At 40.3% G+C, this 15,873-nt stretch overlaps 1 protein-coding gene across 1 annotated transcript in view; it reads left to right on the top strand.

Moving 5' to 3' along the window:
* Nucleotides 1-15,873, top strand: part of phactr3a (phosphatase and actin regulator 3a) — a 48,744-nt gene that overhangs the window by 29,702 nt on the left and 3,169 nt on the right. The window contains exons 3-9 of the mRNA XM_072696692.1: nt 902-1,057; nt 2,002-2,205; nt 3,502-3,721; nt 4,128-4,270; nt 5,147-5,300; nt 12,914-12,969; nt 14,189-14,250. Of these exons, the coding sequence (XP_072552793.1) occupies nt 902-1,057; nt 2,002-2,205; nt 3,502-3,721; nt 4,128-4,270; nt 5,147-5,300; nt 12,914-12,969; nt 14,189-14,250 (995 nt within the window). The remainder of the gene's footprint in view (nt 1-901; nt 1,058-2,001; nt 2,206-3,501; nt 3,722-4,127; nt 4,271-5,146; nt 5,301-12,913; nt 12,970-14,188; nt 14,251-15,873) is intronic.

The following is a 15,873-nucleotide window of genomic DNA, read 5'->3' as shown; positions in this document are numbered from 1 at the left end:
CACGTTGTTATGTCCTATAGATAATAAACACAATCACATAGCACTGGAATTGAAGCTGACTCATCACACTTGGATTGTGCCAAATCACATATGTAAATGTAACGCAAGCTAAGCTTTTTGAAGGGACCCCTATCATAGAAAACTGGAAAACAGGAAAACTGTTTTGAAGTCACTGTTTCTGTCCAGCATTGAGCTGTGGAGTAGTGGAACTGTGATGCTGGAATGATGGTGGTGCTTCATTCAATACTTTTGAGATGAGTGGAGGAGTTGGGGATGAGGTGGAGTGGTGATTGTCCAACATCCTGACCTCACTAACACACTAATCGCTAAATGAATCTAGTAGAAAGCCTTCCCTGGACAGCTACTCCCAGAAAAACACAGAGAAAATAAGCAAGTGTCCTAATACTTTTGTCTATAGAGTGTAGCCTGTTGTAACTGTCAGTAAAAAGTTGCTAGGAATTCTAGGAGTTGCTTTTAAACCTAAATACGCTAATCGATACGATTTATCATGATTAGAGACAAGATGAGCAAATATCAGCACGATAGTATGTAAATATATTTGAATTATATCTCATCTGTACTGCGTTTTATACAAGACAATTAGAGGCTGATTAAAGCAATACAGGTATGAATTATGTGTCTGCCTGTGTATGTTAAAAACACAAACTTTATGGCACAAAAATAGTCATCAGGGTGAATCTTGAGACATGTCTTACACATTGCTGTCAAAATTTCCAAATGCTGTTATGCTGCATCAGGGAATATGAGAAGGCCAAAAGCACATATTACTTGAAAATGTTTGTCCTGTATTCCATTTTTCTAGCTTGTACCAAGTAGTGCACTAAAATAGTGTGTCTAATCTAAAGCTGAAAGCATGACCATGTTGATTCTGTGTGTCCAGATGTGGCCCTGGCCTGTGGCCTTCACTCTCCAGATCCTGGTTCTCCTATTCAGGGTGTGTCGGATACGGAGCTTCGGCTGCCTGGCCCACAGGGGCCTATTCTCAGCATCAGCAGTATGGAGTACCTCAGCTCAGACCATGACCATCTGCCTGCTGGTGAGGACCATTAACGAGACTAACACATAGCCCAGTATTGCATCAGTGCTCCATCTACACTAATTATCCACTTTATCAGAAACCTATACCTTGGTCCATTTACTGACCAACAGCGTTCACTGACTCTACTTATCGTATGGGTCTCCTTTACTGCTACAGTTACAGACAGTAGTTCATCTGTTGTTAAGCAACACTCTACTGCATTCATCGCTGGCCAAGTAAGAGCAAGCATGACCATTCTAAGGTAAGCAGTGATGCTAACATGGCAGTGTCGTGGTAATGATGGGGCTATGTATTGGCAAGAATCCGGTTATATGATACATATCACGTTACATGAATTATGATTCAATATATTGGGCTATATCGTGATACTGTGATCTGAAGACTGAGTACAACGCTGCTATCTAGTATTCAGGGTTTAAACACAATAGAAAATGAATCACTGTGTTTTTAAGAATCAATACAATATTGCAAAACATAATATCATTATCAATATTGTCTTACACCAAAACTGTATCCTGCACAGTGGTCTTACTTTTTTACACACACGAGTGACACTGCTAGGTTGAGAGTGGGCTACCACCCCATTAATGAAGTGCTAGGGAATCTCTACAGTCTCTAATGCAACAGCAGACAAGTAGGTGTTTCTGACAAAGTGGCTGGTGGGTATACAGCCATATCAGTGTATGTGCCATTAACTCTCTTTACTGGAAGACTGAAATAATAAAAGCTGTGCTTCACATCATGAGATAAAGTCTGAGATGTGTATACGCTTAGAAAGTGTAGAAAAGATGAAAAGATTAAGAGGAGCTGTAACTAAGGGGCTTCCAGAGAGAGGAATTTCATTTAAATGATCCACTCTGGCCAATAAGTGGCAACAGAGTTACTCTTTCCTTTACATGTAAGACTGTTCTTAACCAAGCTTTAACACACTGCCCTTACAGTTCCTGATTGTGTAGAAGACGGTGAAACGACAGAAGAGCCTAACAGAAGCGACGAAGAGGAGGAGGAGGAACAGGTCACTCCAGCAGATGACGCAGAGGGAGAGGACAGCGATGCAGAAGACAGAGAGGAAGACGAAGACCCTCAGAGACACTCTCCTCCAAGCAACCACGGCATTCTAGTCCCTCAGCTCAGCCCTGAGGATGGTGGGTTGACTCAGTTTGGAATTATTACGGGTGGATACAGATATGATCGCTGAGCTCACACAGATCTGTGTTGATTATGATTCTCTAAAATTTTAAATTTCATTTAAGGATAAACTGAATACACACATGCAGCTCTATACACAGTATAGAGTTTTATACATATAGTATATACAGTACACTGAAACAATACAATACTCATCCAGCAGACCACCAACGCTGATAGATGTTACCTCATGAGTAATGGCTGACCACCGCTCCGGGCACATGTGCTCACTGTCACTGTGTGTGTTAGATCACTGGTGTGTATGTGTGTGTTCACTGCATGGATGGGTTAAAGGCGGAGGCCGAATACTGTACGTGTCCGACACAAATGGTGAATATGAGTGTCTTGTCTTGTCTTGAATAGAGGTTGGGATGTCAGGTGACCAAACTTCAGTGTCAGGACAACATCTATTGCTCATGTCAATTTCACACAGAGATAAGGGCGACAACTGAGGTTGATATTTTGTTGATTTTAAGTTTAGTAATAGTAAAATCCAGTGTTTTCCCAACATGGCATGCCACAGTCACATTGGCATAAAATACCTACATGTAGTTGTGAGGTATGGTGACCAAAACCCAACATCTTCTAAACTTACATCCACACGGCATGAAATTCTAATGTATTTTAAAGTGTTATTACAAACTTCTATTACCAGAGAACAGCCTCCACACGCCCCTGTAGTTACTGAATAATACACCCTATTGAGTAATAAGCCTTGCTGCATTACGGAGTGAAAACCCCATATTTACGTTACATTGATGTCCTTAGCCTGCTGGGTTAGCTGTATGAAAATTGTCCAAAAAAGGAGTGCATACTGTTGTGATATAACAATACACTTGGCTCGGGATTTGATTCAGTTCATATAACACTGTTATATTTGAAATTTGAACGAAGAAAAAAGACTTAGGTTTAGGTTGCATATTCTAATATTGAACTAGAGCTAGGAGATGGTAACATGGAGATGGTGGGATGCTAATTCATGCTGGTGAATCCTCTGAGTTCACATAATGCAGTTGCATTAGATATCTTAATTCATTTGGTACACCTCTAGCTCTATACTTTATTCAACATTAATATGATCCATATTTGTAATTGATGATAGCATTTCTAAACGAATGCCAACAAAATTCAGAGTCTTCAGATCATAGCATCATGATGCATCAATGTGTAATGCAGCTTAATAAACAGCCGCATGGATACAATGAAACTGAATGAAACCATAAAACTCATTGTAGCACTGGTTGTTTGTGCAGACCCAGCTAAAGTCGCTGTCACAGCTGTGCCTCAGCCCAACTCATTCCTCCCTAAAGACGTGCCCAGAGTCCCTGAGGGTCCCAGTCCTGTGGTTCTTAGAGGGCCTTTCTCCAATCCCGTAGGCTCACCACACATAGGTACCATGCATCCTCCGCTGCCACCTAGCTGTATCATTGAGGAACTGCACCGTGCCTTGGCAACAAAGCTTCGGCAGGATAGGTAAGTAAGAAGTTTTTTTTTAGTTGTAGCCTAGGAGCTGATGGAGCCACATTATCAACTGTGGGCCTTGGTGTTCCAGTTAGGTCTTCACAATATGAACACAATACTAGTATTGTGATTAAATCAACACTTTAACATATTTGTTATGTGCCTTATAATGATATATTAAAGATACATAAATATATGTCATGGCTAACACATCACACAGCAAAAACCATTGTAATTGGTTTTAAGAGCTCAGTTACATTGTGCAACCTTCTGTTATGTCAAGCTCTGCAAAGGCCATAGATTGTTCAACTGCAGTTCTGATGTGCTCTCACTCATAATCATATGACCTCACGAATTGGATTGTGATTAGATATGAACCATGATCAGCTCTATGCATCTCTCTGTATTTTTCCTGTAGTACGGAGCGAGAGCCCAGTGGAGAGGTGGAGAACAGGAAAGAGGCAGAAGAGAATAAGGAGAACGTCAGACAGACCCACTGCTTCACAGATGCCTCAGGAATCATATATGACATGGACAGCTGGAACGAGTCCGTCATCTCTGGTATATTGTGTTAAAATTATTAACATAGAACGTGCTAAAATGGACAATGTAAATTGTGTCAATAACTTTAGAAATTATTATTATATTTATTAATAATTATTATTGTATTTAAAAATGATAAGTAAACTCTAATTTAATTATAATCACTTAATAGTTTCTATACTCTAGAGGAACTTACTGATTTACAAATAGTATAAATATACAGTTGATAGTGAAATTATAATTAATAATAATCATAAGCAATAACCTATTTAACAAAGATTATAGTAAAAAAATATCTGGGTTATTCTCTAACATACCATCAGCAGCTGGAGCCCAAGAGAGCACAACTGGCCTTGTTCTCTGACCACATCACTTCAGTGGGATGCTGGCCAGCACAGGCGTCACCCGGTGCTATCCTTCAAACTTAAACCATCAAAGCATGTGCTGCTACGCCTGCAATTAAAATTGTTTGTGGATCATTTATATCTAACATAGTCTATTTAAGCTATTTTAGTAAAAAAAACAAGTCTATGTAATTTACAGACCCCTGACAAAGAAACAGAAACAGCTTTGAATCAGCATTTGGTTTCAGTGTTGCTGAAACTTTAAATCTCAAATAAAAAAATATATATTTATGGGATATGGGCCATTGCCATGATTCTGATTGGTCCCAATACAATAATAATAGATTAATTACACATTACATTACATTACATTACTTTTAACATCTTCAAAAGGCAATTCAAATATTAAGGGTTCTGTAGCAGGATGTTTATGGTTCAGATTTCGTTTTCGTTGCTAGAAAAAAAAACGGTTTGTTAATTTTTTCAGAGGCCTGATTTTTAGACTGTACAGTGCTCTTGTTGATTCCTGACTCAGTGTCTGTGTGTACAGGCACACTTCCACGGCGAATGAGGAAGGAGTTGCTGGCCGTAAAACTGCGGAATCGGCCCAGCAAACAGGAGCTGGAAGACAGGAACATCTTCCCCGCACGCAGCGACCAGGAGAGACAAGAGATCCGCCAGCAGATTGAAATGAAGCTCGCCAAGTAAGCCACCAGCACATCCCTGCCATGTGGATGGGATTCTATTCTAGGAGTAGTAGAACCAAACAGTGCCTGGATATCTAACACTGAATAGATGCTAATGTCAGTTTCCAGTCTGTTTGCAAACTGGAAGCAAACAATTGTTTTGTTAGCTTGAACTATCCCTTTACGACTGAAGCGTACTGGAAAACACAGTGACGTTCCAAAAACTAGGCCGCCTCCTCAGTGGGCTGTTTTCTAGATTACAGTCAAAGATGGTTATTCCAATTAGAAGAATCATTTAAATATGGCCAAGAAAAGAATACAGCCTACATGTTGACTGTTTTTGAGAAGGCCAATGTAGAATCCTTCATGGTCTATTCACAATCCTTTGCAAATGAAAATGGTGCAAAACCATTTTGTGAAGCCACAGCATTCACAACTATGTGTTTCTGAAATGCATAATGATGCCTACATCAGAGAATGTATTTTCAGAAGAAGGCTTAGCTGCTGCCAAGCTTTCTGAACGTGGCTTTGAACTACTTCAATTTCTCATTGGAGTTTGGTGCTGCAATTCTGTTCTGATGATAGGTGACAGGTCATGCGCCTTATTAGTCCATTCCATTTAATGTGGTGTAGGTTAATAGCTAAAAGAAGTCTTTATAGGCTGTACAGTGCTACTGAAGACCTGCCTTTTTGTTGTCAGCAATTTAGCTACAATGCCATGCTGTCATCTTGATACAATTTTATCGATCTGTTCATAATTTACCTATTCAGATGCTGTCAGAATAAAGCCCATACTGGCCAAACTGAATCAGATAGGATTTCCATTCTCAGTGGTTTACCTGAGGCCACTGTGCAGAAAGACAGTTAATAATCTGGCATTAGTGATGTAAGGTGAGTAGTAGATGCAGAGATTATGAAAGAGGTGAGACAGGATTTGGTTTTATCTGAATGGATTATCCCCTCCACCTTTTCATTGGATTGATTAGTGGATATAGAGGAAAGCTGTTCATGTTTTAAAGGAAAGACTCACCAGTTATACACAGCACATCGTTGCCTGCAGGGATGCATTGCAAAAAGCAAATGTAAGAAAAAATTTCAAGGACATTTCCAGGAGATTTTTTGACACAAAATACATATTTCAGGTCAAAAAATCAAACCGTAGCCCAACAGTTCAAACCCATTATTAGACAAATTAGAGCACCTAGAGCAGGGCACTTTAATTCCATTCCTAGAAGGCCAGTGTCCAGCACATTTAGGTGTTTCCTTGCACAAACACACCTGGTTCATTTCTTCTGTTAGTGGCCAGGTTTACCTGGTGTGCTTGAGCAGGGAAGTCAACAGGCCCACAACTGAAGAACCCTGCTCTGAAGGCGTGCATAAAACTCTACAGCAATAGACACCAATCATGACCCTGGATGATATCAGAGTCACATTCATATCAGCATAAAAGGAAAGTAAATCACAAAGATTATATTGATTTGACCAATAAATCTAACCAAAACTTGGTTATGTTTGGGCATGATTATTTTGCACTTTTTCGCTTAAATTCTCCCAATTTGATCATTGCCAATTCCTACTCACTGGCTGGCACTCTTCATACCACACAATGCTACCAGCACTGGTAAAGTGAAGACTAGCATGCCTGAAGCCAAGCTGCTGCATGTTTGTAAACTGCCCCGAGTGCAATGTGACTAGACCCCTGAAAATGCCAGTTCTGTCATGTAATTTAATAGACACCAAAGCTGAATAGCAAAGTGATGTCTGTTGGAGGGTGTACAAGAGCCAGTCTACACCTCCAAAGAGAGCCAGGCTAATTATACTCTCTTGACTTCAAGCCATGGATTGCTCTGGCATCAACAGGGATTGAACATGTGATTACCCAATGACTTAGATACCATATTTTAATCATTTTACTGCATTCATAACTTTTTTTTTATTATTATCTATGTGATAGTAATCCAGGCATATGTAGTATCCAATTGCAAATTAAATGTTTATGTATATTTATGAAACCTACCTAATCGATATTTTCATTGAACCAGAATTCTCATATCAGTGCACCTGCATGTGCCTGAGGCAAAATCACTAAGACAAGTCCTCTCATCGATATGTGATGAAATTCTGGTATAAAATCTTCATGAGGATAATATATTGAATATATGCCTGCACTGTGAACAAAAGCGCAAGTCTGTGCATGCAGTAAGGCCTCATGGCACGTGTGCAGGGTCTGGAGTAAGAAAGTGAATATTACATATTTGCAACTGCAAGCTGAACTGCAAGCCGAACGGTCAATCTGAAGCACAGGAAACCAGAGATCAGATCACAATATTCTATGAGCCTTCACACATGTATAGGCTCTGATTGAACAGGCGGAACTACTTTTACACACAAATATTTAACAAATACTACCAAATAATTCTACTACTAGTGCACCTTATTTTGATGTTTTTATCAAGTACAAAAGAGACTGGAATATGATGGGCCATAAGCAATGCAACAAGTCTGCCTGTAATGCTGCAAGGCTTCCTCAGAGCTTTGTTCCTAGTCTGGTGGTTCCTACTCTTATGTAATTAATTATGCTTGGTATTTCGCGCCGCTGAGTGATTCTGCTCACACACAGGCCTGTGCTGATTCTAAGAAGGCACTGCCTACCGGTTATCCTTGGCTTTGATGTTGTTTTGTTCATGGTAGGACACGAGGTGCTGAAAATGTTCCAAGCATATCATCCACACAGCCTTACAAAGTGACTGCAGGTCATTCTTCAAGTGGGCAAGGCTTGCTTCTTACGTAATGAAGGGAACAAAACTGCTTTGCATTATAAGCAGAAAATTGAGACACAGGTGTGAGGACACCTAGGCTAAAATTGAATTAGCTGTTAGTCTCACACTGTAGAGTTAAGGGTGTAAACACTGCGATGTTAGCTCTTACTTTAAATATAGAATGAAATTCTGTATATATAATCGCTTTATGCACGATACAATAACTTTATTCTGAGGAAATGAGTGGATTTTTTGTTGTACTTTATATGAACACAGTGTTTTCATTTATACCATTTGACTGTTAGTTGTCTTACTCAAGGACTCCTGCTAGTGTAGTGTGGTGTTCTTTCCCGGTCAGAGAATCAAAACCTATTCTGCCGCAGGGAAGGTGGTGTTGTTACCCACTTTGCTGCACCAACCACCAGCATTTAGGTGAGACTGGACTACCTGAAATACACTGCTCACCAAAATATCTGCATTTGTTTTTATTGTACTACTTTTGTAAATATGTGGTTTATGATATATTTATCTGTTGTGCCTACAGAGAAAGATTGAGTTATAGTTATTCAATTCAGCAATATATTATTAGCAAAATATACAAAATTTTATGTTTACAAAAAAAAACAAGCAAACCACAACAGTTTAAACAGCTCAAGTGTTTTTTTCCAAATTCAACACACACTTTTAATGACGACTGCAGTCTCAGAATTATGCAACCCCTTCATGACAAGTGTCTTTAGTACCCTTTTGCTGTTCTCTGCTAACAAAAAGTTCCACAAGTTTTGTTTCATCGCTCTTTAGAATTTTAGGGAATCTATTCTGTGGAGTGATGAAACAAAGCTAGAATATTTCAGGCCTACGGATCAGCAGTGTGTCATGAAGTAGGAAGAATGAAGCATACGCTAAAAAGAAAAAAACACTCTGCCTGCAGTGAAGCATGGCAGTGACTTAGTGATGCTCTTGGGCTGATTTGCTTCCTTTGACAATGAAAACCTGCAGCATGGAGGGCAAGATGGATTCAGTCAAGTATCAGGAAATCATAGGAGCAAATGTAAAGCCTTCTGTGGGGAAGCTGAATATTGGGCATAATTGGGCCTTCCAACAAGACAGTTATCCCACGCATACCTCAAAGTCCACCAAGACTTGGTTTCAGAAGAAGTCCTGGACGATTCTGGAGTGGCCATCACAGTCACCTGACTTGAACCCCATTGAAGAAGACGGTTGCAGCATGCAAACCCAAGAATATTGGTGCACTAGAGGCCACTGCCCATAAGGAATGGGCTAAGATTCCTCAGGAACGCTGCAGTCTGGCTATTCATCACATTTGCAGCAGGTCATAACAGTAAAAGGGTCTCTACTAAGTACTAAATACGCTTATCATGATTACTAATAAACCTAATTTGCAATGGGGGTTAAATAATTTTGTTTTGTAACTGTACCCTGCACAGGTGGGACATATGTCTCTAACAAGTACAACATAAGGGTCTTAAAAACCTAATAAAGAACCTAGTTATTAGTCATTTTAGAGGTACAGAATATCATACCAAACATTATAGATCCTTGGTTAAGCCATAAGATCCTCTGTCAGAGACAGAGTGCATGATGCTCTAGATCCTGGTGACATATTGCTTACAGGGGGGGAGACCCAGTTATTTTTAGCTCCACAGAAGACAGAAGGCCCAATCCCCCATGAACATCTTGCTGAAAAGACAATATTGGTGAACCTTCACAGCTTCGATAGTATTGATGCTTCTAACCTCAGAGAGGAATCCCATTTTCTGTCTCCACATCCCAAAGCAGTGAGTAGAAATTCCTGTTCCAGGCTGCTCTCAGTTTTGCTCCCTCACCTTTGCAGATTTCTGAGGCTTGAGGGGCACAAACAAAAAAACAGCGATGATCAGTGTGGAAATAAGCTGTGCTGATGGACGTTCAGGTTGAATCCCAGTTCTGCCATGTGGAAACAAAAATGAAACTGGGAACTGGCTTCATATCAGTCAGATGGTACATTTGTTAGTATCTGTCCTTGACAACTGAGAGCTGGCCTCGACAAACTGGTAGAACAGTAGAAGCTGACAACACATTTTATACTAGTAAACATCTGTTTGGAAGTCCAGAAGCAGGAGACATTAGATCAGCATAAAAAGGCAACCCCACCCACAGCTATGAACCCAGCTGCTGCTGCTGCTGCTGCTGTAGACTAGTATTCGGAATGACACAATGATGCTTCATCGATGCCGTGCCATGACCTTACTATCTTTAGCCTGCAGTGGTCTGCACTTCCACAGAATCAACACATGCATGTTGCTATTTTTAGAGCTCAGCCCAGTGAATAATGGATTGCTGCACACTCTCCCCTCCTCCGTGAATTGGTGTTCACCTTGGTTAGCGCAGGAATACAAAGAAGGGCAAAAACCTACTGTAGCTTTTGAGCTAAATACTGTATCTTCTATTGAGATGTTGGAGGATTCCTAATGAGTAATGGCTTTCCAGTATATTTAAAGGTAAATATCATTTTTTTCTATTAACTTGCCTGGTTTGTTACCCCATGCGCATAAAACTACTGAATGATTTCTGCTTTCCAGAAATGTCCAACAGAACAAAAATAATTAGAATGAGCAAGAAGTGAAACACATTTCGTACCCTTTTGTAATTATGTTTTTGAAATCATTTTAAAAAAGCAAACGATCTACACATTTCAGTTTGAGGCATGGGAATACAATATGCAGTGGATAGCGTGGGAGGATAATGGGCAAATATGGTAGCAGCTACAATCCAGCCATTCTTCAAGGCAGATTAAGTTTATTGCTGCCACCCACACAAGCCAAGCCCTCACTTTGGTCACGACCTGACTTCATGTACAGTAGGTTATTCTGAGAAAGTGAAAAGAGACTGTTTCTACTTCCTTCTCAAACTAACCGAGAACTGAAGGACCTCCAGGTCCATCTTTAAGGACCTGAGGACCAGGTGAAGCTGGAAAGTCATGCATTATGATATAAATATGATAAGTTCTGATAATGATGACTTCCTTATCTACTCCACAAAATATGCATAGCTAGTATTTTAAATGCATGGAATACAAGTAAGGGAATGATGTAGCACCCCCTGACCTGTAAAAATGAGTCCCTGGACAGTTTTCCTTGTTGTCAAACCTCTTACAGCTAACCTACACAGCCATCCCCCACTACCACCACCACCTCACGGAACCACTGTTGCCAGGCAACTTAAGCTACAGGTCAATATTACACAGTGAGTTTCCGAAGGGACACTGGAAGTAAAGCCCCCATTTCAGCTCATGGATTATTAATGCCATCACATCTGTTGGAATTCCACACCAGTAGATCTACATGTTTTGAAAGGAATGTCTTTGTGGCTTTCTGTATAGGTTCTAGACTAACATTAGTGTGTAGTGTCTTATTTCAATGGGTCTTTGTGGCTTTCTGTATAGGTTCTAGACTCAAGTTAGGGTGTAATGTCTAATCTCAATGGATCTGCAGCTTTCTGTCTATGTTCTAGGCTCACACTAGTGTGTAGTGTCTAATCTCAATGGGTCTTTGTGTCTTTCTGGATAGGTTCTAGGCTCACATTAGTATGTAGTGTCTAATCTCAATGAGTCTGTGTCTTTCTGTATAGGTTCTAGGCTCTAGTTAGTGTATTGTCTAATCTCAATGAGTCTTTGTGGCTTTCTGTATAGATTCCAGGCTCACGTTAGTGTGTAGTGTCTAGTCTTAGTCAATGTGAAAGACATCATATAAGGAGCATCATATAATTGTTTGTAGATATTTGCAGCAAACGTTGAGTTGCAGAATCCCTGTCAGGAACGACAAGGCCGTGTCTACTCTTATCTTATACTGCAATGCTAGACATCAGAGGTTAAACTGGGATTTAGTGACGCCATGAACGTGGAAACAGAGCTGTTTATTTGTAGTGTTGTGTGGAGTTGTCAGTACTGACAGCATGGCAATGTGATTAGAACTAGTCTTTGGTATAATCTAACTATATTGTTATCTAACTCAGTGGCTCCTGGAGACTGTCCTGAGCAGGCAAGGTCACTAGATCTAATTTTGATTCAGTGACACTAGAAAAGGAAAGACAACAGCAGTAAAGTAGAAAAGCTGAGGAAAAATAAACGAATCTGGAAAAAATTGGACGGAAAATGAACTGAAAATAGGAATGAGTGGAAATCATGGAACGTTAGAAGGAAGCGGGGGAGGCTGTAGGAGCTGTCCATCAGCTCAATTATTAATACTGAATATTTATATCAAGTTCAGTTTACCAGTCATCACATGTCTGCTATGGCAGAAGCTTGGAGCTCAGTTCTGCTCGCAGTTCACCACAAAAGCCCAGCTGAACGCCTGATCATCATTATGTTGAAATGGCTTTGGTAGTGTGCCACTTGATGGCTGAATTGTCCTGAACATCACTTTGTCGATAATGCCACGATACAAATGACACAGTGGGTGCCTCAGCATGATTGCATTTATTGATGAGTATGAAAGAGATAAACGCATCTGTTAAGTTAGAAGGAAATCAAAGACTATCCCTCATCCTGCGAGGAGAAACGGGAGAGCACTTTAAGCGTAATGGGGAATCACATGTTCAGCGTACACCTCCAGACTCCACCTCAGTGTGCCTCCCTCAGCACGTGGCAGCGCTCGGAGCAGCACTAGCCGAGTTCAGCAGTCAGGAGAGCTGTAGGGTCCTTCAGTCACCAGTGAAGTGCTGAGGAAGCCGGCGGTTCACAGTGGAGCACACGTGGAGACAGTCTGAGCTGGGTGGCTGAGCTTTGGAGCTTGTTTTGGCATCCAGTTCTGAGCTAGGACTCATCTGCACCGAGCTGATGGTTCACAACGACATTCTGGTCTTTTTTCGCAGGAGACTCAGTCAACGGCCGGCCGTTGAGGAGCTGGAGAGCAGGAACATCTTAAAGCGTGAGTTTCTATGACTTTACGAGTGGATTCGAGTGTAGGTTGATTTCAATAACCTACATTATTATTACATTATTATATTATATTTACATTTACTTATTAGTGCGTAATGACACGGTGCGTAAAACAGTGCGGGTTCTATAGATGCAGGACTGACCACAAAGGGTTAAAGGGTAAAACCATATATATATATATATATATACAATTACTTGTCCATAATAGAGAACAACCATTTTTACCAACCAAAACAAATGGCTCAGTAAGTCTTTATAGTTCTTCCATAGAACCACTGCCTTCACTAAAGACCCTTCTTAGGAGAGTGGGCGAGCTCTCATAGCTCTATCAGAGTTCAGGCATGCTTGGTATCTTCTGTGTCTAGGTCTGATCTTTTTTTCTGCATGTGCTATAATGTTAGACCAAGTGAGAAATCATGAATTAATATTTTTCTTTACCTTTATGACCCCTGCAGTCTATTTTCTTTGCAATATTAATTATTATGCAATATTAGTATTAGTATTTCCACTCACCAAGCACTTTATTACAAACTCTATTTGAATGCCGGGTTGAGATTTCGGTCCATGTAGACATGATTGCGTCACGCAATTCCTGCAATTTTTTTAAGGAGCACTCGCATGCTGCAAATCTCTCGCTCCTCCACACCCCAAAGGTGAACACTGAACTCACTGTCATGTTTATGAAACCAGTTTGAGACGACTTTTGCTTCGTGACATGGTCATCATGCTGGAAGTAGCTGTTAGAAGAAATTGTGGTCCTTAAATCAACTGTGGCATTTAAGTGATGACTGATGATTGGTATTAACAGGCCCAAAGTGTCCCAACTATTACATTATCTCCACCAGTATGGCCCTGATGGATCCACGGATTAAAACTGTTTGTGCCAAAATATCTGACCCTGATATCTGTGTGCCAGTCAATTAACATTTAGCAACCAACATCGTAAATCAGAGATCGCCTTATTTCTCCATTCTGATGGTTGATGTGAACTTCATTTATGCTGTAAATCATCAGCAATTGGCTGATTAGATAAATACATTAATGAGTTCCTAATAAAGTGCTTGCTGTGTGTGCATGAGACATAAAATATTAATAATCAGAATCCAAATGTTCTGAAAAGGTTTTATTTTCCAGCAATTGACATGATGGACCAGTGTGTCGCTCAATGGGATGAATTAATGCTAATTTGATTCACTGTGTTCTTTCAGAGCGGAATGACCAGACCGAGCAAGAAGAGAGGAGAGAAATCAAACAGAGACTGAACAGAAAGGTATAACAGCCTTTATAAACTGCACCATTATAGGTCATGTTTGTCATGTGTATTCAATAGACTGAAATACTTCCTCCAACACTCACAGTGCAATAAATATGATGAAGATGTGATCGCAATCAAATCAGCAGTTTCCACAGTCAGTAGTTTAGTAATTCACATACTGGTGTGAACTATGGGTAAAAACAGAGGTTGTATATACAAAAAATCCCAGATCCCAGCCTGACCACCTGACCAAAACAACAGAGACACAGTTTTCTGAACTACATTGAGGATTGGTGGCCATCTTTAAGATGCTTTATTGTAGGATGTAACAAGGAAGAATAGAGAAGCACTCAATCACTATTTGTGTTGCACATATAAGAATTTGACCCCTGCCTTTAACCCATCCATGCAGTGAACACACACATACACAAACTGGTTAGCACACACAATGGGGGGGGGGGGGGGGGGGGGTGACTTCTGACAACATTCATGGCACAAGGCCACTTTACTAACCATCAGGCCATGGCTGCCCAAACATGCACCTTGTAGCATATGTAGCCTGCTCATCTGTTATTGGAATGCACTGTGATGTAGGCCAATTAGTCGAAAACAAGTAAACTAACCTGAAAGACAAAAGAAAAACACAGGGCCTTAACATACGCCCCTGTCTTTGACCAGGTGGAAACAAAGAAGTAAACTAAACTGGGCGCACGCCATCTTACTTATAGGATACAAAAATTACACAGACCTCCATAATCAGTTTGGCAAGGTTGGTTCGATGGCACAGATGCACTAGTTGAAGCAGCCAGGCACTTTATGGTGATCCCTTGCTGTAGGCCTGTCACGATAACTACGTTAGTGACTGATCATACAACATATGGACACTACCATGATCATTTTTGCTGATGCTGTCCATTGTTTATTTGCGTGTATTTTGGCAGTCACCAGTTCTGTTCTCTCATCTGCTCTTTGTCGGAGGCAAGCTTGAGTCTGCAAGCAGACAGCGACATCTTTCATGTAGGGAAGGAGTGCAGTGACCAATACATGAATAATGGTGCCTTCATACACACAAACACTGTGGTGTAAGGGACAGCTAATGCTGTGGTGTATTTCGTTGCATATTCTGAATACAAATACAAAAAAAATTATGCTGTTGGTCTGTTTTACCATATCTGACTCAAACTCAGCCAAAGCTAGTGTAAAACTATTGAGCCTCTTGGGGAGAGCGGAGTAAAGACTGCTTTTTAGACTCAGTTCAGTATAGTGAGTATCAGAACACAGCAACTAACAGCACAAAGAGCAACTGCACTGTCTTTTTATGTATCTTTATACAATATTAATACATCGAGCATGAACACAGATCTGAAGGAATGTCACTGAATGTCACAATGGTGTTTTCCATAGTCGTAGTCCACAGCTCTGGTGTGGAAACATTTTGGCTTTAAACAGGAGTGAACAGAGCCAATTATTGTGAATGAGCCAATATGTCAACTTTGTTTAAAAACTAAATATTACTATATTATTAAACATTACATCATCATTATGTCAGTGACATAAAATGTCAATAATGTAATTTATCGCAATTATTTTTGGGACAATTTTTCAGAAAGTTATCATGACAGGCCTACCGTGCTGCGA

Source organism: Salminus brasiliensis, chromosome 14, assembly GCF_030463535.1.
Source record: "Salminus brasiliensis chromosome 14, fSalBra1.hap2, whole genome shotgun sequence".
NCBI classification, from domain to species: domain Eukaryota; kingdom Metazoa; phylum Chordata; class Actinopteri; order Characiformes; family Bryconidae; genus Salminus; species Salminus brasiliensis.
This window is presented reverse-complemented; position numbering and strand designations above follow the sequence as displayed.